Genomic DNA, 27,118 nt, shown 5'->3' with positions numbered 1-27,118 from the left:
TGAAGAGGGCTGTGCGCAGGAAACGCCCTCTCAATCTGACAGGTTTGGAGTGTTTTTTTTACAAAAAGTGGGCAAATATTGCCAAATCAAGATGTGTCATGATGATAGAATCATTCCAAACAAGACTGAGTGCTGTAATAGAATCAAAAATGTGCTTCAACAATGTGAACAAGCACCATTGGAAGCAATGTCTTTGCCATTGTCATACGATGCACTGCAACCCAAGTCGCATCTGAAATCTTATCCGTGTGAACCAGACTTAAAAAAAAGATGCAGTCAGAACGATACAACCAAAGAGAATGCTTTTCAAAACCATAGAACATTTAGTAACTGTTGTAACTTACGGTGAAGTCCCAACTTGAGGCTTCTGATAAATATTTTGGGTGCATTTAGCATGGAATAGTCACAAATTATTGTTTTCATATTCACTTAACATCCATGTTGCAATCTAAATTACATAGTTGTGTTCATTCAGATCTGAGCAGCAATCCAGCTTGAAATACTCCTGCCAGTGCCGGCCCAAGACATTGTGCTGCCTGGTACCAAGAATGAAATGCTGCCCCCCCCCCCCCCCAAAAAAAATTACGCCCACCAAAATGCCCCCACATCCATTATTTTATATCAGGATAACTAAAGTGGACCTATCATGGCTCTATACATGTATATAGGAGTATAAAAAGGACCTGTTATGGCTCTATTCATGCAATTAACCCCACAGTGGAGCGGAGAGCGGAACGGGAGGAGCGGTTGGGCGGCAATTAGCCCCACAGTGGAGTGGAGAGTGGAGCTGGCGAAATGGGATGGCGTGCAGGCAGGAAATTTGCTGCCCCCCTGAAAGTGCTGCCTGGTACAATGGTACCATCGGGTCCCATGGTAGGGCCGGCCCTGACTCCTGCACTTTGCTTTTGTGCAAAATCTTCCTGTAATAAAGACCTATTAGCTGCTGCTGACTAATCCTAAATACCCTACACCCCCCCCCCTTTCAGCCCCACATCTGTAGTTTTCTGCAGACAGGCTATAGTGGTAGGAACCATTAGGCCCCTCCCACAGCTCTACTTTCTGCACAGCGATGTCACTACTACACAAAGTAATATCTGGTTTTGTAAATGCACTTGGTGTACACAATGTGGGTTTATATTCTTTGTGGCTTTTGAAAAGCATATTTAAATGAACTTGTTGGTGCCTGAAGTTTAGCTTTAAATAAGTACAGGTGTGAAAATCTGTTTTAAGTCTACTAAAATTTAAAAAAAACATAATATACAATACCAATAATTATTCAGAACCATGTATGTAAAGGTTTCAAGACATCTACAGCAGTCACTTCTATAAAACTGCTATTTTAGGCAAAGGTTGCACAAAATCTCAATAAATTGATATGTCTGCACGAACACCGAAAACCAACCTTTTATGTACATTAAGGGGGCATTTATCTTACAACACACTGGCAAACAGAAAAAAAAAAAAAAAAAACTTTACTTCACCATAATACCTAGGCCATATACCAAATACAATATCATCAAGTATGATGAAGGCAATCCTTCAAGTTGTATTTGGTACACTCAAGCCAGGTGCCACAAACTATAGAACATACACAGTGTAAATCACACAGTTGGTATTGTTGTGCTGTAAAAAACGCAATACAAGTGACAAATCTATCATAACACCAAAAAAAAAAAATTCATCTGAATAATAAAAAATAAATAAAAAATAAGCCACCTGATATTGATCAGTTATGGGATAAGGAAGCTTGTACATTGTACCTTATTTACAGGGAATGAAGACGCGGGACTCATAAGCCCCATATGATGAATAGACGGTGGGAGATCTGCCTGACATTCAGAAAACAGTTTAATCACAAGCTCTGTCTCGCAGGCAGCTCTGCAGCTATAGGCTAGGACAAGTCACTTATATGATTAGTATTGATTGTCTCAGAGACACCTTAGAAACACAATAGTTTGAAACAATCAGTCGACTTTAATCAATGTTCACCTAATTCACCATCTCAAGACCCCACAGAAAAAAAAATAACATTTGATCTAAGATTTAAAGAAAAAGTAGCTCTTATAGCTTTTAGGAGTTTTTTAATTAGTACAATTATTCTTTAAAAAGAAAAACTATATATTTTGATGTACCAGCAAAGTAATTTAATCAGACATGTCTGTAAAGGTTAAACAAGTAAAAGCCCAATCACTCCCCAAACGTTTGCTTTTGGACAAAAAGAGGCAAAGATAAAAATGGAGGTGGTTTATTTTCATTTTCTGTCCCAGTGATAGGTGTCAGAACAAGATTTAACCTCTTGACCACTGGGCACTTAAACCCCCTTCCTAGCCAGATACATTTTCAGTTTTCGGTGCTCTCACAATTTGAATGACAATTACTCAGTCATACAACACTGTACCCATATGAAATTGTTGTCCTTTTTCACACAAATAGAGCTTTATTTTGGTGATATTTAATCACTGTTGGGTTTTTTATTTTTTGCGCTATAAAAGAAAAGAAGGACTGAAAATGCTGTAAAAAAATTAATTTTTTTTTTATTCTGTTATAAAATTTAGAAAATTTGTAATTTTTCTTCATAAATTTTGACCAAAATTTATACTGCTACATATCTTTGGTAAAAAATAAGTACAAATTGGTGGATATTATTTGGTCTTTGTGAAAGTTATAGAGTCCACAAGCTATGGTGCCAATTTCTGAAGATTGATCACACCTGAAGTACTGACGGCCTATCTCATTTCTTGAGACCCTAACATGCCAGAAAAGTAAAAATACCCCCCAAATGACCCCTTTTTGGAAAGAAGACATTTCAAGGTATTTCAAAAGAGGCATGGCGAGTTTTTGAAGTTTTTTTCCCACAATGCTTTGCAAAATCAAGATTTTTTTCTTCTTTTTTTTTTTCACAACATTTTCATATTAGCAGGTTATTTCTCACACACAGCAAATGCATACCACAAATTACACCCTAAAACACATTCTGCTATTCCTCCTGAGTATGGCAATACCACATGTGTGAGATTTTTACACAGCGTGGCCACATACAGAGGCCCAACATGCAAGGAGCACCATCAGGCGTTCTGGAGCACCCAGGCCAATTCTGACATTTCTCTCCTACGTGTAAAAATCATCATTTATTTGCTAGAAAATTACATAGAACTCCAAAATATTATATATGCTTTTTTAGCAAAGACCCTAGAGAATACAATGGCGGTCATTACGACTTATCTCGCACGGTATTTGCGCAGCAATTTTTCGAACGTTTTTTAAAAAAAAAGCAGTTTTGTGCTTAAAAAAACAAACAGTAAAGTTATCCCAATGTTTTTGCATAATATAAAAGATGAAGTTACGCCAAGTAAATAGATACCCAACATGTCACCCTTAAAAATTGCACACGCTCGTGGAATGGCGCCAAACTTTGCTACTTAAGAATCCCATAGGCGACGCTTTAAATATTTTTACTGGTTACACGTTTTGAGTTACGGAGGAGGTCTAGGGCCAAAATTATTGCTCTCACCAATGTTCGCAGCGATACCTCACATGTGTAGTTTGAACACCATTTTCATATGTTGGCGGGAATTAAGTATGTGTTCACACGGGGACAGGGGCACTTTAAAAAAAAATTGTTAATTTTACTTTTTTTGATCACTTGGTTATTCCAATTATAAGGAATGTAAACATCCATTGTAATAGGAATATAGCATGACAGGTCCTCTTTACAGTGGGATGTGGGGTCAAAAAGACCCCACATCTCACCTCTAGGCTGGAAAGCCTGAAATAAAAAAAAATAATAAAATGATCCTGGCTTTGATTGTAGCGGTAAGTCGGTAGAAGCACAGAAGGGTTGGGGGGGGGGGGGGACATATTGCAGGGTATTGGACTATTGCGAAGTATTGTGGGGTATAGCACAGGGTATTTGCAGAGTATTGCACAAGGAATTGTGGTGTATTGCACAGGGTATTGCGGTGTATTGCACAGGGTATTGCGGTGTATTGCAGAGTATTGCACAGGGTATTGCAGAGTATTGCACAGGGTATTGCAGAGTATTGCACAGGGTATTGCAGAGTATTGCACAGGGTATTGCAGAGTATTGCACAGGGATGGCTGAGCATGGAGGGATGGATGGCTGGATCTGTGACTGCAATTGTCACAGATCCAGCCCACAGCACTACAGCTGCCATCCGATCCCTTCCCCTCTCCTCTCACACTGTACCAATCGGTACAGAGAGGGGAGGGAGGAACCGGCGTCATCACATGACGCCGGTTTGTTTACAAGTGATCACGTAATTTCAATTTACCGCGATCCGTGATGCGCCGGGTCTTGAAGACCCTGCAGTCACGGATGATTCCGGGAGCGAGCCCCAGGAGCAAGATTCTGGGAGGACATCCATAGACACATATTTACGTGTAAATAATCAGCTTTCACTCAAATAATCGCAGTTGATCCTGCCAAAAGAGTTCTTGTTTAGGAACCTTCTATTATAACAATGATTTATTCCCATCTCCCAGTTGTGCTCCTGCATGGTCACCCTGTCATATGAGCTTTTTAATAAAAAGTGCCAATTCCAACAAACATTACACAGGCATGGTAATTGTGGAGACCCCTAAGAAGCCTACCCCAAGAAATACTTTCACGGTATGATGCGGTAGACTAACTCCACACTGCATGTCAAAAAAGATCTCCATGCCACAATTTCATTCAGCATATACCATCGCAGCATTGTGGTATGAACTGACTCATAGGTTCAGTTCAATGTTTTAGTTTTACTTGTCCTGTACTGGAACTGAGCTGGACAAGGGTACCCAGCACAATCTCAACACACTTGGCCTCATTCACACTGGTGTACTACAGCATACATGCCCAGTGCTTGCCCCCCAGAGGGATGCACAGGTGTTCTGCACATCCCCATGCAGACAGTCTATCAAGTCAACTGGGATGCAGCAGCTGCACGGATACAGCTTTGGCTCCCAAACAGATGCATGTGAGTGCACAGCCCTTAAGACTGCGTCTGTTCGGGGCTTTGCTCTCACACAACTGTCAATGTCTGTCTGTGTAGACACTCTGTCCATGCAGCTTCTGCATCCCAGTTGACATGAACAGATCTGCCTGTACAGGGATACACTTAACACCTGTGCATAAAACACCTGAACATTACATTTAAACACTATGTGGAAGACAGTACTATCTGTTCCAGGTTCTAAAAGCCAGGTACCTTTGTGCTCCCCTGTTGTGCTCCATGCAGGGTTCAATGAAGCCTATAGGTAGGGTCACATCACCATTCAAGCTATTTCAAACCCAGCTAACAGCAACATGACATGGATATATAGTAGAATGCTATGAAAATATGGAACAGAAACAGAAAAAAGAAAAGAAAAATCTAGTTCAAAGTTTTACAGAAATGTTTGTGTCCTTAACTCCAGGCACAGTTAAATGTAGCTGTGTAGTTCTTAAAAAACAATAGTTTTGATCTTAGGTATTCTTGTACAGCAGGCCTTAGACTGGCAAAGGGAGAGGTAGCACAATGAGCCAATCATTCACTGCTGCATACATGTGTTGGATGGCAACATGCTGACAGGAACAGAGTGCGGACAGATTCTCTGTTTAATCATCAGGCTGTAGGCATTAACTGGCACCACCTTATTTTATCAAATCTGTCACCACATGAAAAACAAACTGCTGTCAGGCACCAAGAGGCCACTGAGCCCAAACGCCGGGCAATTCTGAGTGGCAAGGCTTGCAGCATCCTCCCAAGCACTGCCATTAGCTCATCACTAATGGCTAAAAGGAAATTGCATATATTGCGGTCAAGCTTTGACATTACCAGAAAGCCGATGTTTGTAGTAGATCATGGAGACATGTAGTAATGTACCTACATTTTATACTTGAGCTTAATTTTATAGTGAAAACCATGTTTTAACTTTAAGGCGAGTGTCAGAGTGATCCAATGTATTAGCAAAATTGGATTTTGGTTTACCAGTTAAAGCCTTTATTTGCAGTACATCACAGGACTGAGGGAATCCCCGTTTTCATTAGAATAGGGATGTCCCAAAGCACTGAATTTGAGGGGAGGGCAACATAGCAACAAACCAAGAGGTCCCAAACAACCAAACTACAAAAGGTTAGAACCTCTCGCAGCAGCCTGCAAAACGAGCCGACCAAAAGTAGCATCCTCAGCAGGATATGCTGTGACCTTCAGATGATTGGACATTGACAAAAAAAAAAAAAAGACAGGAAATCCCCTCCCAGGCACAAACACTCCCCATCAGGCAAGACAAAGTGGTTGCAAGGCCACTTTGTTTATTAATGTAATCCCCTTCCGTTAAGTTATGTGCCCCAGTGTATGTACTTTGAAAAAGGTATACAGCTACATATTTTTTATAGAGCACCAATCGGCGCTCACGTGACTGCCTGCCACTATCTTACCTGATCTGGCAACTACAATGGGAGGGGCCAAGAATCGCCTGCTGGTATCACCTGGGAGGAGGCTAGGAGGAAAGCAGCGGGCAATCACGTGAGTGCCGCCCTGAAGTAAGGTATACAGCTACATATTTTTTATAAACGGCATACACTGGGGCACATAACTTAAACGAACAAAGGGGATTATATTGACAAAACACAGTTATTATAGCAGCAGGGAGGGGCGGGGACTGATACAAGTTACTCACAAGTCACTCCAACTGACACCTTAACCAATGATGGGCATAATTTCTCCCAGTTACACCAATAATGGGGCGCAATCACCCTCACAGAAAAACCATGGGGACCTTTTTGTCTCCCACTTGACACAGTCTGGCTCTCCTAATGTCTGTAATTACACCCTGTACCACCACTTACCTACAGGCAAGCCTAGATTAAGGCTTACCTGTAGGTGATGGAAATATCTCTTAAACCTCCACGGTTTAGGAGAGATTTACAATAGAGTCGTGTGCCAATTTCCAAGGCGCAGGCGCACTTTAGAAACAGAGAATGTGCCGTTTCTAAAGGGGGTCATGCTGTGACTGGCTGCTCACGCGCGCATGCAAGGGAGTTACATCACGCGACTCCGGAAAGTCAGAGCCTGAGTTTGCGGCCCCCGGAAGAAAAAGGGGTTTCGATGGACACTCCCTGCTAGTGGGGACAGCGGTAACATTGCAGGCTTCGGTTTCAGGTAAGCGACACATAATGGGCTACTATGTGATGCATAGTAGCCCATTATGCTTTACCTTTGCAGGGAAATAAAGAGGAAGTAAAACCCATCAGGGTTTACTTCCTCTTTAACAAAAAGCAGAAACATCTGTCATTCTTCTGTAGCACCTGCCAAGCAAGACCCATTTAAGTGAATGAGGCCACCCTGCAACCTTGTGCAGTACAGCGAATAAGGAGTTAAAGGATAATTTCACCTTTTAGAAAAAGATTATAAATGCAAATTGGCATTTATTATTTTTCTCTTTCAGAGCCTGTAAAGCATTGCACCAGCGATCAGCTGTTCACTGTGCCATGCAGGTCTTCAGGCCTGTCAGGATATCTGTGTGCTTGTACATCCCATACGGGCAGGCAGATACACTGGCAGAAGTAATCAATGAACTACCACAACGCTCCACAGCTCCGTGGAAGCTCATTAAGAACTATAGACAACTGCAAAGCATGTCGGGGCTTGCAGTTCATTCACACACTGTGTGAATGAATGACGCAACCATGTGGGCGGAGCCCCGCATGGCAGCACCAATTTAAAAAATTGACAGCTAGTACAGAAAACTTTATCCCATACTGCTGCCACAGGGAGGGGGCAGTGGCTGCAACATTGGGAACGTCACCCTAAAAACAAGTGGAACATGTAACATGTTGCCAAAGGTGAACTTATCCTTTAAAGCAGGCAGTGTTGTGTTGCTTTCTCACCACCTGCTTTAACCCCTTGGACCAAGCAGAAGCATGCAGTTGCAGGGTGCTTGCAGTGTGCTCCTTTTTACTTGAATGGGTCACGTTTGGCAGGCAGCAGCACCCACCAAAAGCAACATAGGATTTAATTTCTGCTGCGGCATATGTATACCTTTGGCAGCTAAAGGGGGTAGGGATTGGGGGTGGTAAATCTGCAAATCAACCACACAGTTTTACTACCTCCCAACTTTGTGTGAAAGAGCCCCAAGGGTGCCTCTGCCGAATGCAACCAAGGGCTCCTTTGCAAGTGTTTCAGGCACTGCTGCTCCGCTAAAAAAACGGTTTGAGTGTGTTTGACAGGTGGTCAGGAGGCGATATGTAGCCTCCTCACCATCTGATTTAAACCCATTATTGCCTTGCAATGCCCGTGATTGTGACATGGTAGTATGGTAATTAGAGGTTTAAATCAGATGCGAGGAGGCAACACTGTGCCCGGTGATCTTTGACTTTTTCCATGTTGTTTAGGTAGATCTCCACCTCGTTAAGGTTGCTTACCCATGCTGTAGGACTAGACAGGGCCACAAAGAAAATTGCACTAAAACACAAAAAATTTAAGTATTGGAAAAAGCAGACTGCATTAAAGCGGTAGGGGAATTAATGAGAGAGAAATTGTGCTACAAATGTTAAAGTTGATCTTTAATAATTCATTATTGCCTGTACTTTCGAAAATTCTATGAACATTTTTAAAAGTCTACAAGACTTCAGATTTAAAAATTGGGCTCTTGGGTTCTAGGCTCATCCCTACTATATCATTGCTTTTCTTTATAGGTTGGAACACAATGCCACAGGGGTTGACCAAGCAAAGCTTGGATCTCCAAAAAGAAGCTTCATCATTGGAGTAAAAAAATAAAATCCTTTTGTGCCATTACAGCTTAACACTCAAAATGTATATCAAATTAATAAAAAAATAAAAATTAAAAGCTCAATGGCCTTTATCTAAATTATTCAGTGACAAGTACAGTAACCCATAACAATCAACTAGAAATAAGCCGGCAAATCGATTGCTTCAATAAAGATTTAAGAAGAAGCAATCGAGTTGCCGGCATTCTTTTTGCAATTTTGATGTATAGGACACAATGGCCTGAGCACCGTTATTCAGCTCATCATCCTACAAACATGCGGTAGAACTTGGGTGAGTTTTTGTCTATATAACTAGAAATAAACATGCAAGTATTACTTCAGTAGGTTAATATTGAATTGGTTTTTAAGGGTATTAACTTCATGTTGCTTTTGCAGAGCTTACATCAGGGTTTCTCAATAGGGGTTCCTTGGAGTTCCTCCAGAGGTTGCTAGGGGTTCCCTGAGCTAGGATTAATTTCTACCTTTCAGATAAGTTCCCACTGACACCACTGATCTTTTTAGCCATCTGTAAGGGGGTAATTATTTTTAATGACAACAAGTGTAAGAAGAATTCATCTCATTGACCATCACACTAATGTATTATGAGTTGTAAATATAGTCATTGTAGCAGGGGTTCCCTGAGATTGTAAAGTTAATTCAAGAGTTCCTCTGTGTTGGAAAGCTTGAATAGACCAACTTACAAGAATAAACCAGTGCCCATGTCATTTTTCTTTATGCTTGCAGAACATCTCCCCCTAGTGCCACAGACCGCTCACACTTTGAAGCAGTAAGGAGAATGCTTCCACTTGATAACGTTAATCAAAATAGAATATGAAAATTCTCACTTCCAAAACAGGTTGAAGAGATTAGACAGGAAGATGTAAAGGACAGAATTCATCCCCTTCTATCCCGACACTACTCAGCGAAGCCGCTGATTATATAATTAACCTACACTACACGAAACATAGGTCTTCAAAAGAAACTCTTTTTTTTTCACCCCAATGCAATATTTGTGCAATTTGATACAAAAGTCGACAGGAGGCTATGTAAATCAGCTGTATTTCAATTATTTTTCTCCACGCTTGTTTCTGAACACGGAAATGACACTGGGCGGCAAAGTAACAAACAATTCTACTATTCATTTCCATATCGAGGCGCTCCACATTTCTCTATTTAACTCAATTTTAATACAATGCGTCTAGAAGAAATCAGGCTAGGCAAAATCTTTAAGCTAGTTTTATTAGTGTGTACTGCATGAAAGCAAAACACACACACACAAACCGTGAGGGAAAAAAGTATTTGATCCCCTGCTGATTTTGTAGGTTTGCCCACTGACAAAGAAATGATCAGTCGTTTCCCGCCTGATATTGGCGTTTTTCCCGGCGCCGGCGCCCTCTCTCTGGTCTGACACCCCCCCCCCTCCCTTGTGTGCCTACCCCCCCCCACTCCCTGTCCCTTGCTTTCTCTTTCCTTTTCCTCTCTTTCCCTGTTTTTCTTTGCTCTCTTACCTCTCTTCTTCTTCCTACCTACCTACACCTTACTCGCTCTGAGACTCTACGAGGAAAAATGAAAAGGAAGTGGAGAGGTCCTACATTTTCAGTCGTCCTTTTTAAGATGATAATCTTCACCCTAGCCGTTAGGGTACGATTGCGCATAGATCCACGTTTGTACACTGTTTTACCGACACACTTGTAACTTGATTTATGTGACTGTAATGACTGTAATGTGGAGACCTCTCTCCTTGGTGTTATTCAATAAAATTTATATTTGAAAAAAAAAAAAAGAAATGATCAGTCTATACATTTTAATGGTAGGTTTATTTTAACTGAGAGACAAAACAAAAAAAAAAAAAAACATCCAGGAAAACTGATTTGATGTTTAATGAGTGAAATAAGTATTTGATCCCCTATCAGCAACATTTCTGGCTCCCAGGTGTCTTCTATACAAGTAATGAGCTGAGATTAAGAGCACTCTCTTATGGCACTTTCACACTAGGGCATCGGCGTTAATAATTTTAGAGGCACTTTACTGTCGTTTTAGTGGTGCTTTTCACCCCTAGCAGCCGAAAAAGGGGTTAAAGGGGCAGCAAAGTGCCGCTGTTGAGGCACTTTGCAGGTGCTTCGGCGGCGCTGCCCATTGATATACATCACTCCTAAAGCACCTCAAAGATGCTGCTTTCAAAATGCAAAAGAGAGTGAGCAGAAGAAAAATCTAAATCAAATCAATATTGGGGGGTGACTACCCATAGGCTTCAAACAAACATGCATTTCTGAACTTGCACAAAGCCAGGTATTTTTGAACTTTTTAAGTAGTCAGGTGTACGATTAAAACCCCTTTCACACTGAGGCAGTTTTCAGGTGTTTTAATGCTAGAAATAGTGCCTGTAAAGCGTCTTAAAACTGCCTCCCATTCATTGCAATAGGTGCTTTCAGACCCGGGCGGTGCGCTTGCGCGACGTTAGAAAAAGACCTGCAAGCAGCATATTTGGGGTAGTTTGGGAACGCTGAATAAAGACCGCTTCGCTTCCGAAGGGCTTGAAAAGCACTTTGGGAAGTACTGCAACAAAGGAGTTTTTAACTTATTTTTTGGGGTTAAAAGTACCCAGCTAGTGGCTTTAAAACGCCGCTTAAACAGCGGAAAAGCGCAGACAAAACCAGCGGTGCTTTCCCGCGAATGCATGGGTGGCCCAAGTATGAAAGGGGTCTACACAATTATACCAAGCAGAAGCCAATAATCATCTATTTTATATGTAATTTGAAAAACAGTCTTTAACCAATACCATGCACTTGTGCCTCTTCCTTCCCAGGACAATTTTCAGCTTTCAGCGCTGTCACACTTTGAATGACAATTACACAGTCATGCAACACTGTACCCAAACTAAATTTTTATAATTTTCTTCCCACAAATAGAACTTTCTTTTGGTGATATTTGATCACCTCTGCGCTTTTTGGAAATGACATCACGTTTGAAAAGCATGGGTGAATGACCTCTATAGAAAGCCATGTTATTGCCATTTGACATGTGATTTGATGCATTCTATAACGCATCCAAAATGGCATCAGTGTGATCTAGGGCTAACTGAAACAAAAACAACTCTGCTACTAAGGTGAGGTTGTGAAAGACAGTTTCATGTCACAGGTCATACACTATGGCAAGACTAAGCAAGCAAGGTAGTTATACTGCATCAGCAAGGTCTCTCCCAGGCATAGATTTCAAAGCAGATTGGGGTTTCAATATGTGCTGTACAAGCTCTTTTGAAAAAGTACAAAGAAATAAGCAACATTGAGAACCAAAGATGCAGTGGTCAGTCAAGAAAACAATGTAGCAGATTAAATTTGCATCATGCTTACTTCCCTTCAACCAGATGTCCAGCAGTGTCAGCACAGAACTGGTGAAAACCAGTGGGACCCAAGTACACCCATCTACTGTCCAGAGAAGTCTGACCAGAAGTGATCTTCATGGAAGAAAAAAAGGCATACCTCTGACTAGGGTTGTCCCGATACCACTTTTTTAGGACTGAGTACAAGTACCGATACCTTTTTTCAAGTACTCGCCGATACCGAATACCGATACTTTTTTTTAAATGTGTCCCCAAATGCAGCCATGTCCCCCACAAATGCAGCCATGTCCCCCCACAAATGCAGCCATGTCTCCCCCCCATGCAGCCATGTCTCCCCCCCCCATGCAGCCATGTCTCCTCCCCCCCATGCAGCCATGTCTCCCCCCCCCATGCAGCCATGTCTCCCCCCCCCATGCAGCCATGTCTCCCCCCCATGCAGCCATGTCTCCCCCCCCCATGCAGCCATGTCTCCTCCCCCCCATGCAGCCATGTCTCCCCCCCCCATGCAGCCATGTCTCCCCCCCCCATGCAGCCATGTCTCCCCCCCCCCATGCAGCCATGTCTCCCCCCCCATGCAGCCATGTCTCCCCCCCCCATGCAGCCATGTCTCCCCCCCCATGCAGCCATGTCTCCCCCCCCCATGCAGCCATGTCTCCTCCCCCATGCAGCCATGTCTCCCCCCCCATGCAGCCACGTCTCCCCCCCCATATAGCCACGTCTCCCCCCCATATAGCCACGTCTCCCCCCATATCCAGCCATGTCCCCCTTACCTGCATCCCCGCTGCTGCCGACTGGTTAATACGCGCGGGGAACCTTACAGCTTTGAATAGCTGTAATAATTCGCGCCGCGCTGCGTATAGACACTCCCCCTCGCTCGGGATTGGACAGTTCACCCGAGCAAGGGGGAGTGTCTATACGCGGCGCGAATCATTACAGCTATTCAAAGCTGTAATGTTCCCCGCCCGTATTACCTAGTCGGCGGTAGCGGGGATGCGGTGTAACGGCGGTGGGATGCGGCGTAACGGCGGCGGGGGGGGGGGGGGGGTTGTAAGTATTCTATTTCGGTATCGGGGGTATTTGCGGGAGTACAAGTACTCCCGCAAATACTCGGAATCGGTCCCGATACTAGTATCGGTATAACCCTACCTCTGACATAGAAACAAGGCTAATTGACTCAATTATACATGAAAACCTAGGAACTGAGCTGCAAAAAAATGGCAGCGGGTGCTCTGGACAAAAAGGGGCAAAATTTGAAATATTTGGCTGTAACAAGAGGCAGTTTGTTTGCTAACGGGCTGGAGAGCGGTACAATAATGAGTGTCTGCAGGCAACAGTGAAACATGGTGGAGATTCCTTGAAAGTATGGGGCCGCATTCCTGCAAATTAAGTTGGAGATTCGGTCAGAATCAATGCTGAGAAACAGACAGATTCTTAGCCAACATTTCATACAATCAGGGAGGTGTGTGATTTGACCCAAATTAATTTTGAAGCAGGACAAAGACCGCCAATGTCATTAGGAACTATCTTTAACATAAAGAACTAAGAGCCCTGATCTCAACATTATCAAGTCTGTCAGGACTACATGACGAGAAAGATTTGAAGGCAGTCTATATCCACAGAAGATCTGTGGTTAGTTCTCCAAGATGTTTGGAACAACCTACCTGCCGATTTCCATCAAACAGACTGTGTGCAAGTGTACCTAAAAGTAGTGATGCTATTTTAAAGGCAAAGGGTGGTCACAGCAAATATTGATTTGGATTTCTCTTCTGTTCATTTACATTCCATTTTGATAAAATTTAACAATCAACTCTTCTACTACTGAAAGCATTCCTAATTGACAGCATTTTGTCATACCTGCCTAATACTGCACAGTATAATTATATATATATATATATATATATATATATATATATATATATATATATATATACATATACATATACATATACATATACATATACATATACATATACACACACACATACATATACATATATATATATATATATATATATGTATATATATATATATATATATATATATATATATATATATATATATATATATATTCGTAGGGGTCAACCAATAATTGCGGGCTGATAGCCACAATTTTAGAATAATCTGCATCGGAAACTATATGGATATTACCGATATTGGCCTATTTGGGGACCAGAAGCCATCCACCCAAAGCAGGGTGTCAGCCAGCAAGCCAGCCACAGTTCTGTAATTTTTACATCTGTGTGTATTTACAATTCCAAGAAAATATCCATCCAATACAAAAAATCCATCCAATACAAAAAATCACATAAGTGTATTACACAATTAATAATCCTTCTAAGAATGACTGACAGGCCTGTAACACATGCATAAACCATATTCTGGCTGGACTACAGGGCTGTACAGAGAATAGGTTTAGAAAAAATGATATACTATATCAATGTTATGTATCATTATTTCTACATAATGTGATCCCATCAATCATACGATTACAGCTGATGAAAACTAGTTCCAGTTTGTTTTGGTATTACTATTACATTATAGGGAAAAAATTACAGAGGTCTAAAAACATATAAAAAAAAAATGTACCGTATTTGGTTTTAAAAGTTATATTAGAAAAATGGAATCAACAACCAGCTATGGTCTCCATCTAGAGCAGTGTTTCTCAACTCCAGTCCTCAGGGCGCACCAACAGGTCATGTTTTCAGGATTTCCCTCAGATGAAACTGCTGTGGTAATTACTAGGGCAGTGAAACTGATAAAATCACCTGTGCAAAATAAGGGAAAGCCTGAAAACAAGACCTGTTGGTGCGCCTTGAGGACTGGAGTTGAGAAACACTGATCTAGAGCAGTGTTTCTCAACTCCAGTCCTCAGGGCGCACCAACAGGTCATGTTTTTAGGATTTCCCTCAGATGAAACAGCTGTGGTAATTACAAGGCAGTGAAACTGATAAAATCACCTGTGCAAAATAATGGAAAGCCTGAAAACAAGACCTGTTGGTGCGCCTTGAGGACTGGACTTGAGAAACACTGATCTAGAGGACTGAAAACTGATGCATACAACTACAAAGTAGAAGGAAATATTAAATAACTGCAGCAAACTGGAACAGAAACAAATGATGTCCACCTTCAGTAAGTGCAAATGGCATGGCTAAAACAAAGATATGGTTTAGTGGTACTTCACCTTTACAGAAACAAATGTAAAGGTGAACATAGGACAATCAACCAACACACCCCCCAGTTCCTGCTGTACTTACTTCTGGGGTCGCTGATGGTACAGAGGCCTAGAGACTTAAAATTACGGCACTCATTCTCCCTCTCCCTGGTGTGATCCTTACAGGATTCAACAAAACTATGTCCCCATTCATTGGCAAATGCTGCATACTTTAAAAAAATAAATACCCACTGGTTAAACTTACCTTACTAAGCAGCAGCACCCTCTTCTGGAAACGCCTTACAAGGGCATCCTGCATTTCTCTTTTCTTTTTCTCCTCTAAGAAGCTATTTTGCACTTTCAGAAGCTCATCCTGCAGTTTCTGCCGGGCATTTTCTAACATTCGGGCACTAGAACACAGAAAGTGTCAATCAATAATAATATCACAAGAAGATGATCACAAACGCATAGAAAAATAAACAGTAAAAATCTTGAATGCTCAGCTCCCTCCCAGCACCCACCGTGCAATACTTATCGGAGCCTAATCTCAATAGAGCGCTGTGCCATGAGCAACAGCACTACTCGCTCACGCTCCTCACAGGGACTTGGGCAGCAATCAAATCCTGAAAGGAGAGAGCAGGTGGTGAGCTGCACTGTCAATACAGTGGATTTAAAAAGTCTACAGACCCCTGTAAAAATGTCAAGTTTTTGTGATGTAAAAAAAAAAAAAAAAGAGAGACAAAAGATAAATCATTTCAGAACTTTGTCCACCTTTAATGTGACCTATACAATCAACTTTTTTTTTGGGGGGGGGGGGGGGGGGCGCTGTTGCATAATTGTGTACACCCTCTTATAACTGGATGTAGCTGTGTTCAGAATTAAGCAATCGCATTCAAACTCGTGTTAAATAGGAGTCAGTACACACCTACCTACCATCATCAGTGCCTCTGATTAACCCCAAAGTTAAGCTGATCTAGTAGGTCTTTCCTTACAATTTTCTAAAAATCTACAGCAAAAGCCATGGCCCACAGAGAGCTTCCAAAGCATCAGAGGGATCTTAATGTTAAAAAGTATCCATCAGAAGAAGGGTACAAAAGAATTTCCAAGGCCTTAGATATACCATGGAACACAGTAAAGTCAGTCATCAAGTGGAGAAAATATGGAACAGTGAAATTACAAAAAGCTGCACTTCCGTCCAAAATTCATAAAGGGCAAAAAGAAAACTGGTCAGGGAGGCTGCCAAAAGGCAAGTACTGGCTGTGTGGTACGTGACAATCCCCCGTATTCTTCATATGTCCGGGCTTTGGGGTAGAGTGGCAAGACCAAAACCTTTTTTTATGAAAAAACATCCAAGCCTTGCTAAATTTTGCAAAAATACATCTGAAGTCTCCCAAAAGCATCTGACAAAATATGCTATGGTCTGATGAAACCAAGGTTGAACTTTTTGGCCATTATTCACAAAAATATGTTTGGCACAAAAACAACACTGAACCAAAAGAACAGCATACCCACCGTGAAGCATGGTGGTGGCAGCATTATGCTTTGGGGCTGTTTAGCTTCAGCTGGAACAGGGGTCTTAGTCAAGGAAGAGGGAATTGTGAACAGTTCCAAATGCCAGTCAATACTGGCACAAAACATTTAGGCTTCTGCTAGAAAGCAGAACATGAAGAGGAACTTCAATTTTCAACATGACAACAACACAAAGCATACATCCAAAATAAAGGAATGGCTTCACCAGAAGATTAACCTTTTGGAATGGCCCAGCCAGAGCCCAAACCTCAATCCGGTTGAAAATCTGTGGGGTGATCTGAAGAGGGCTGTGCACAGAAGATACCCTCTCAATCTAACACAATTTGGGGTGTTTTTGCAAAGAAGAGAGAGGCAAATATTGCCAAGTCAAGATGTGCCATGCTGATTAGACTCGTATGCCAAAAGACTGAGTGCTGTAATAAAATCAAAAGGTGCTTTAACAAAAGTATTAATTTAAGGGTGTGCACACTTATGCAACTCTATTTTTATTTTTGTTTTACTTCCATCCACCTTAGGTTGCATTCACACCTGAGCGTTTTCAGCTCAAAAAACGCCCATAAAATGCCAGAAAAAAAAACGCCTGAAAAACAGGCAAGATCCCATTCATTTCAATGGCACCTGTTCACATCTGAGCATTTTGTCACCTGAAGCAAAATGCCTGAAATAGGCCCCAAGCTCAAAAAAGAACATGAGCTTCTTTGTGGCACATTTCTGCCTTTTACATTGGTGACCTGAACAAAATTGCGGCCAAAACGCAGCAAAATCACGGTAAAACCGCTCAATTTTGAAATGCTCAAGAGTGCGAAGGCAGCCCAAAAGATTGTAATCAGTTGTTCAACTGAGTTGTACAGTTTATGGGTCACATTAAAGGTGGAAAAGACTGAAATTTATTTAGGTTTGTCTTATTATTTTACATCACAGAAACCTGACATTTTAACAGGGGTGAATAGACTTTTTATATCTACTGTAGATGCACACAGTCCAGCTCAGGATCAAGCCCACATGAGTGCCCCCATAGCAAGTGGCTTGCTATGGGGTCACTAAGAAGGGAGGAGCCGCCATGAGCAGCGGCGGGGGACTGCAAAAGTATAAGATACACACAGCAAGCAAGTAGAAAATGTTTATTATTTAAATTTTAAAAAAATACCTTTACAATCACTTCAAGGCAAAAAAAGAAGCAAACGCAAGCAGCATAAAACAAAACAAAAAAAAAACACTAGCATAGGGCTCAATTATTCAACTAAATCCAAGGAAAGGAAGAGCGACTGTCAATAGCAATCTTCCAGATTGTAGATTATGTACACATACATGACAGTTTTAAGATACAGGATAGTACATTTAGCATCTCTTCTATTCTCCTTTTTTGGTTTTAAAGAGAATCTGCCCTCTACAATTGCTATAAGGTGACACGTCAAATTTTATTGCATTAGGATTAATATATAGCGTATTTACAGTATATTCATAGATTAATCTTGTGTCAGATCCTACAAATACCTGATTGGTTGTCATTCACAACAATCTCTTTTCTACAGTGGGTTAATAAAGGACATATGTTATGTAAACCAGGCACAAGGCATTTATGGGCCTTGCCCATTATTGTTCAACTCCAGCTCACACTTTATAAGCAGTTACAGCAGGTTTTTTTTTCCTTTTGGGAAAAATGTTTTGCATAAATAAAGGCTGATCAATTTAAATCGCCCCATTCAGTGTTACGTGGTTTGCCTCATCCATGTAATGTGATACATTCTGCTAGAGAGCTTGTGATTAAAAAATAAATAAAAAATAAATGACTTGCTGATTGGATGGCCCGATGAAAATAGAAGAAAGCAAGCCTAAAAAAAAAAAAAAAAAAAGTAATACAGCCATCACATCTACAAATTGGTAAGTTGCAATATAATAAGGTTTGATTTTGGGTTTAATACTGCTTTAAGAAGACAGTTAATGAAAGTATTAGAAAATATATTTGTTATACTTTAAAAAATGTTTTAGGTTTAGAGAGCCCTGTAGTTCTAAGCAAGAAGGTGGCACACAGAGCAAACAAAGCCTCAAAAATGACATCTTCCTGTAAAATGTAATTATCACTGTGCCCTGTCTAATAGTATATTTAAGTGACATTACTGCAGTATCAGCGTCTTCCTTCGGGTATAAGTGATTAAAAAGTACAAAGCAAAACCAACAATGTGTTACTGTTGATAAACTGAAAAGCAATTTTAGGATACAGTTTAATTCCAGGCTCTTTATAGTTCAATGTTATAATCACCAGCTGTGAAATCAAGTCTTTTCAGCTGCACATTCAGGTGGGAAGGTTCACTGTTTGGGCTTTAAATCTCGCCATGAAAACAGATCATTTAATTGCATAAGCTCCGTCAATGCTTCTGCTCATGTTTTTAATTAGTTTACAAAAAAACTTTCTGGGATGCATCAAGTTACATAAAGGCATATAAATCAGAATGGCAGTTTTCATCTCCACTGGTAAGTCTGTGAATTTAACACACAAGAGGTGAGAGAATACCGTTTTGCAAAGTGCAACTTATTTAACAACAGTGTTGGCTTTCATTAACTCAACTTGACAAAAACATAGGAATATAAAGAAAAAAAATATCTAAGCTGCAGTTACATTCAATAGATCTAGTGATACTGGCTAGAGAGCATTTTACTTTGATGATGTGTTAATTAAAGGGGTTGCAATGGTTCAGTTGAAAAAAAAAAAACTCCTCTTCTGAAGTCCCTACGTGGCGCGCCTGGCTCCTCCTCTTCTCAGGTGTCCCGCCAGAGAAGCGCTCTGACGGGGCACCTGTTCGGGAAGGCTCCCATGTCCTGCTTCTGCATCCGTAGAAACAGAGAGCATGACACGGCTCCGCCCCTGGCACCTGCACTACTAACAATATATCCAATCAGGACATGAGACACCGGCTGGTATGCTTGTTCTCATGGTGGGAATTCCGGGGCTCAGGTAGGTATGCGGGGGGTTCAGGGGCACTGCTGCAGCACAGGAGGTTATTAAGCTCTGTCCCGCACTGCTATGATCTGAAGTCGAGAAGCACACAGCTCCTAAATAAAGGGCGGGCCATCCAATGATGGGCTTATAGGCTCGCCCCCTGCTCTTCTGTATGAAAGGCTATGCTTCCTGGGATATGTGATGTGACAATCCAAGGAGGCACAATAGACAGTATGCACGTTGTTCGCCTAGGCAAACCACGTGCTTAGAGAGGCGGGGAAGGACAGTCCCCCCCACCAAAAAACAAACAAAAAAACTAAAAATACGCACCACACATATACAGGACATGAGGAGGGAAGTTGTTTAAGGGGGGGAAATCAGTTTTAAGAGTAATGCATTTTGTGTGTTAAAGCATACCTCCCTACAAACCGCATTAAAAATATACAAACATTTTTACCTACCTGCAGGCTAAACAATTTAAACATATGTAAAATCGAGAACTAAACTGTTAACGCAATATCAAAAAAATGCAATGCCTTCAATGCTGAAAAAAAGTTTGAAGAGACTAAATAGAAGCTGAACTAAATGCTACCAAGGATAAAAAAATAAAAAATAAAAGTTTGTAAACAAGTATTTTATTTTATGGTTTACTAAACCAATGTTAGTTTGGTTTTAGGCTGGGTTCACACTGGTACAACAGGACAGTCATACAACTTTCATCCTACTTTGCTCTGCGACATCAGTCCTACATCCATCCGACTTGAATGAACAGGATACTACTTTGCTCTGACTTTGTTATAGTATGACTTGTTCTTTGACCAATCAAAACAATCCTATGTGTGAGAAAAATTCCTTTTACTGCTGCTGTAATCACCATGTCGGATGTCACAAGTCGGATGGTTAGGACAAGGATCCTACTTTGATCCGACTTCAATAATATTCAATGGGCTGAAGTAGGATTAAAGTCAAACCAAAGTAGTACAGGGAGCATTTTCAAAGTCGGACCGACTTGCGTCGGACCAGTTAAGACGGTTCTCATAGGAAAACATTGATTTCACGCATCATGCGACATGAGCTCCCAATGTCAGAGCGTTTGTCGGACCAGTGTGAACCCAGCCTTACAACTAATTTAACCAATAAAACAGTGTCGGACTCACTCTAGTCCTGAGTAGACAATGAGCAATAAACAGAACACGCATGCTCTCCTTTTTGTAATCATGGTCACAGTCTTAGATGACCAGCACCAATTAGCTAAGGGTCGTGTTGTGCAGTGACTTTCAGGAGGCCAATATAAAGCGTAAGGTACTAATGTTGATTGTATATAAAAAAACACATTTTTAATTCATTTTTCAAGAAATACAAACCTGCATGGTGTTCTTGTAAACCTCCCTGGAGTTCAGCTTTAAAATGTAATTTTAAAGTATATCTTTAAAAGCAGAACTTGGCATCTTTAATAGAGACATTTAGATATAAAACATGCCTGTCTGAAGACAAGCCATTTGTAAGTAATCTATTTTATTTGCATCTCTTTAGGTATAAGCAGTTAAGAGCATATTACTCTGATAGTGATGGAGTGGAAATATTTTTTAAGACGTTTTAAGCTTCTTCATTTGTGCCGTAGACTCTGACTGGCGCGTTTCGAGGCATTCTCTGAAGAGCCAAAAAGTTCTATCATAGACTGCAATCTAAAACATTAAACAATTTCCACAGCCGCTTTGGGCCTTAATCTTGGTGATAGCTGTCATTTATCAGGCTCCAATGAAGACTATTTTCCAGCAAGCATCACTGAGAACAGCCAGAGGCAAAATAAAGAGGGCTATGGCATTGATTAGATATTGTGCGAACAAAGAAGCTTGCTGTGCATAATCCGTCTTTTTGCAACATTTCGTTACAAGCCTTAGGGGGACACACATCTATTGCAGTAAAAACATTTCAGATATGATTAACTATAAAGTCTAAACATTACATTTCAAATGCAGGTTAGAGAAGGACTATCAATGAGGGGAAGGAGGAGATGTTTTAGGTCCTATTGATTACCTGTGACCTGTGGGCAATAGATGCCATGTCATTTCAAAGAACTACACTTATAATTTAGATAGAGGAGAAAATGAGTTTAAAATCTACATTTCGAAATAAACTGAATGGAAAATGATTTCATAACATCCATATATTTTCTAAATGGATTCCGTAGCCAGAAAAGATCTCCAATTCACCTTCTGGCAAACCACCTGAAAATATTTATTTTATTAAATTGGAACATGTGCTTTGTCAATGAATAGCAAAGCAATAGATCCCCTTTAATGTCAATCATAACTGCCGATCACCTAAAAAAAAAGGTTTAATACCTGGCATCTCAGCAAAAGATTGGGCCTCAAACTCCTCCCTCATGACAGCACTAGTGCCTGAAACCTGACTGGTACAAAGCGCTGCCATATTAGGATGGGGAGACTTTATGACTTCAGTATAGTGGCAATATTTTCCCAGAGAAAGATTATTGTTAAAGTGTTACTAAGAGTACATGCTTTTAATTAAAATAAACAAACATTTTTTACTCACCTGCTCTGTGCAATGGTATTGCACAGAGCGACCCCCAATCCGCCTCCTATGTGTTTCCCCTGCCGGTAATCTTGGCTCAGACTCCTTTCTTTTGTGTGTCCCCATAGCAAGCCATTTCCTATGGGGGCACATGGTGCATGCTCGCTCTCAAGCTATGTGTCTTTGGAGCTTTGCAAATGTACAGTAGGGCTTAGCCCTGCGCCCCCCCCCCCCCCCTGCTACTCGAGTCCCTATGTGAAGAGGAAGAGAGTGGAGAAGAGATGTTTTTTACCTTAATTCAAGTTAGGTAAAAGCGACTCAATAGGTAGACAAGTCACAGGAAAAATGAAAGCCTGGAACCTAAAGGAGAAGTCCAACCAGCTGTTTGGATCACAGGAGTGCAATTTGTTTTTCACTACTGTGACCCATTTTCAGCAGAGAGCGGGTTGAAGTCCGCTTTCTGCCAACGTCACAGAAATCAGTCCCACACCTGTCTCGTCTTCTCCACAGCTCAGCACTCCAGCGAGCAAGGAGGGAGCAGGGCGGAGAGCTGTTGATTGACATTCAGCAGCTCTCTGCACGGGGAGCCGTGAGAACTGAGCCATGGACAGTGTTAGATCGCTTGGTACTCAGTGGATGCAGCGCCGGGGGAACGACGCTGCATCCACCTAGGTAAGTATGAAACTGAAAAAAAAATTATAAAAAATCCCTTACTTTTACATCTGAAACTTCACAATGACAGCATCCATATTTGTTTGTTCAAAAGCAAATTTTCAATAAATAAGGTAAGTATACACTTTAAAGATCAACTAAGAAAAAGGAATTAGTAAAAATGTTTAACCTATGCACTTGGTATAATAGTACTGCCTTACCTTTCAGGGATGATGTGAGTTTAGTTATTTGGTTGTATTCCATTAGAGCAAAATGTCAGCCCAATGTCAGCTTCTAAAAAAAATATAAAAGCTGATCTGTTCTCTGCCTGCACCGTGGTTGAATGGGCTATTTTTATGCAAATACTCCATAAACGAGTCTACACGTGTTTTTTCCAAGTAATCCTTCCTACACAGCATCTCTATGCCAATAAATTTAAATTTTGTAAAAGGTTTACAGCAAACCTATACAAAAAAGAAAAACCGCACCGCAAATCATTTTAAGAAAAAGTGGTTAAAAAAAATAAAAGCACCGCAGGACAGATGTACTGACAGAAACAGTCAATAGGTGACACTGTCTGAACTCTGATCAACTCCCTGGCACCATTTTATTATACGCATGTTGGTGAACAAAAGATTAAAAAATGGATTTGAGTCCAACTGCAGCTGAGGTTTTTTTTTTTTGTTTTACTCTTTCAAATAAGGAGTTTTTATTACATATTTTTTATTACCTGCACTTTCACAACTTTTTATCTTGGTGACACCAGGACACAACAAGGTCAGAATGTGACAAAGAGAAATACAATTCTACCAGATGCTCCAACTTTCCCTACTCAACTAAATAAAAGTGTTTTTGCTGTTGCCTGTCCCATTACAGAGATAGCTCATTACTTCCCGTCTTTGTGACACCCTGTACCTGGCACAGAAAATGAAAGGCAATCTCTCCAATGTGGACATGCAGGGGGGGGGGGCATTGGGGCTATAGCCTTTTCATTGCACTTTACCAGGGGTCTCCAAACTGCATGTGGCCCTTTGCAGCCTTTATCCAGCCCTTGGGGCATGTGCCATCCAGTGACACTGGGACACCATTCCTCCCACAAACACCAATGATGGGGCACCATTCCCCCCACAGGAACCAATGATGTGGAAACATTCTTCCTACATACAATGATGGAGCACACTTCCACAGACACCAATGATGTGGCAACATTCTTCCTACGGGATGAAGCACCATTCCTTCTAAGGGCACCAGTGGTGGGGCACCATTCCTACCTTGAACATCAAGAATGGGGCACAACGCCTCCTATTGATGCCAAAAATCAGTCACTATCCTTTCCACTAAAACCAGTGATAGGGTACTTTCTAATACCATAATTCTAGTGGCCACAGTCTGGCCCTTGATCAGAAAGTTTGGAGATCCCTGCTCTAAACAAAAATAAAATAAGGCAGGAGTTGGGCTTTCAATTAGGAACCTTGATGTTGTGCAAGTTGGCCTGGCAATATTTGTTACTTTAAGGTTATTAAAAGTCATTCATAATTTACAATACCTAGCTTTTGGTGTGTGATAATACATTATGAACAGCATAGTGTGTTTAACCACTTGCCATCCAAGCCAATTCTGACATTTTTCATAAAATCATTTTTATTTGCAAGAAAATTACTTTGAACCCCCAAATATTATATATATTTTTAAACAGCATCCATAGAGAATAAAATGGTGGGTATTGCAATTTATTTTTATTTTTTTGTTACACGGTGTTTGTGCAGCATTTATTTATTTTTTTCCAAATGCAATTTCTGGTGGAATAAATACATTTAATGAATTTTAGTGGATACAAACAACAAAATACCAAATTTTGGGCAAAATATAAAAGATGTTGCCCAAATACAGCTCGACAAACCCCAGGCGCCAGGTCGCATTGGCGCCTAGAATTAGCGGCCTGGCTCCTGAGCTAAACTGTGGCAGATGTCTTGTCCCCATGCGGCTTCCCGAACTAAGATGTCACGCCGGGGCTGAGGGCATTCCCTTACATTGCTTACACTGGCAGGGGATATTGCGCCCTCTTCTGGTGGCCAGAACTCACAGAGTGGTACTGATTGGAGCATTGTATGTCAAATGACCAGAAGCATGTCACAGCCAGGATGTGTCTGCATACAGTGTGCAACGAGGAGTGGAAGTAGCCGAGGATGATCCTGTCCGCCACAAACAGATGGATGGTGGTCCTATTTTCTGGATCAGATGGCATCAGAAGAAACACGGACAGGCGGTCCGTTTCCATCCGATTGCCACATACAGGAGAGCGCGATTGTGTCCGAGTTCGCTCTGCATGGTGGAGAGGACACAGACCTGTCATCCACCTGCTCAGCTGAGAGATTCCCCACTGAGCTAGCTGATTACACTTGGTGGACGTGCCTGTGTGAAAGGGGCACGCCTAAAAAACATCAATTGTGATACACGTTACATATCGCCTCGCACAAACTGGCTCGTTACTTATTTTGCTGGCTCCTAGATTCAAAACAAATTTGTCAAGCCCTGGCCAAATAGATACCCAACATGTCACGCTTTAAAATTGCAAACGCGCGTGGAATGGCACCAACTACAATTACCTAAAAATCTCCACAGGCGATGCTTTAAAACCCTTTACAGGTTACCAGTTTAGCATTACACAAGGTGGTCGGTGGTAGAATTACTGATCTCGCTCTGACATGCAATACTTTACATGTGTGGATCGATGACCATTTACATGTGTGTGGGAGTTAAGTATGTGTTCACATTACCGCGCGGCTCCCCGATCTGATAGGAGAGCCCAAGAAAGGTGGAGGCAAAGGTACCCCCTTCCACCACCTGTAGAATTGATTGATTGGCTGTATAGTCACTTGAATCACTTCTTTGCAGAAAATCGCCGGCAGATGCAACTCCAGAATGTCATATGACATCCTACAGCAGGGGTGCCCAACCAGTGGCCTGGGGGCCACAAGTGGCCCGCGGAGCCCTCTGATGTGGCCCATGACCTCCTGCCCTGGGATGGAATAGAATACGGTTATTAAAGGTCAGTTTATAACTAAAATCACAGTGTGTATATATGGGCATATCTGTTCTGCAGTGGTTACTGCTTTCAAACTGACCCCGAAGATGCAGAGCAGCGCACCTGCGGGTTACCTGCACTGAGCCATACACATTCTGAAAATGTACCAAACATGCAGAATATAATAGAAGTCTTTTGCAAAGTGCAGGAAAGCCAAAAGTACACTGCGTTGGTAAATCACAGGGCATCAGTGTGAAAGCAGCCTTGGGCCCCTTTTACACGGTCAGTGCAACCCAATTGGACCCTCCATTCACCGCTAAGGAGTGGCAGAAGTAAACTGACTTGTGTCCTACCGATAAATCTGATCCACTTAAAAAACAAAAAAGGAGTATAGTGGGCTGTGTCCATGTCCACTCTGCATATGCAGAGCAGACATGAACCTGCCATCCGCCCACACCGTTTATTGTGGCCCACGACTGGTTACCAAGTTGCTCAACTGGTCCTTGCACTTCAAAAGGTTGGGCACCCCTGTCCTACAGGCAGGAAGTGGTTAAACACTCAAAAATTACCCCATGAGACACAACTGCTCCGTCTGGACTGCAAGCAATCCAATATGCAAAGGAGAGGGGGGGGGGTGATAGAATGAAATCTTTGCTCTCTAGGACTTGGGTTCCTCATTTAAAATTATCAAAAGGTTCAAGATGGGACTGAATAATCCTACAGGTCAAGTGGAAAAGTTTAAATCAGTCAAACATCTTTCTAACACAATGGAACAGAACACAGCCAAAAAAAAAAAAAAAAAAAACATCTTGGGAGGAAGAAATCCATCTTACACAGTCTAATTGCTCTCTTATAGCTCAGCGTTTGTCAAAACAAATAATATTGATTTAAAGCTGCAAATGAGAAAAACAATAGACATAAATAATTAGTACTCAGAAAGAAAGGCCGGCTGTGGCAGCTGAAGCACGACAGACACACAGTCACTGATCTCTTTCCACATCGTCTTTTGATGGGTTTTATATTTCCAGCTTGCCTTCAATTTGAATCACCAAATTCAATTTGCATCCTCAAATAAACCGAAGGCAAACAGTAAAACACTTCATTGTGACCTTGAAGAAAATTACACTCAAGTTTAATTCAATCCTAGGAGTAATGAAGAGTCACATTTGTCCTCACGGTTACCGGGCTTGTCACGAGAA

The 27,118-nt window shown here is 41.4% G+C and overlaps 1 protein-coding gene across 1 annotated transcript in view; it reads right to left on the bottom strand.

Annotated features, from left to right (window-relative positions):
* The window catches only part of MAD1L1 (mitotic arrest deficient 1 like 1), a 915,026-nt gene that overhangs the window by 700,718 nt on the left and 187,190 nt on the right, over positions 1–27,118 (bottom strand). The window contains exon 11 of the mRNA XM_040356690.1: positions 15,506–15,650. Coding sequence (XP_040212624.1) covers positions 15,506–15,650 — 145 coding nt within the window. The remainder of the gene's footprint in view (positions 1–15,505; positions 15,651–27,118) is intronic.

Source organism: Rana temporaria, chromosome 6, assembly GCF_905171775.1.
Source record: "Rana temporaria chromosome 6, aRanTem1.1, whole genome shotgun sequence".
Taxonomy (NCBI): domain Eukaryota; kingdom Metazoa; phylum Chordata; class Amphibia; order Anura; family Ranidae; genus Rana; species Rana temporaria.
Note: the sequence above shows the minus strand (reverse complement) of the source record. Positions and strands in the feature narration are given on the sequence as shown.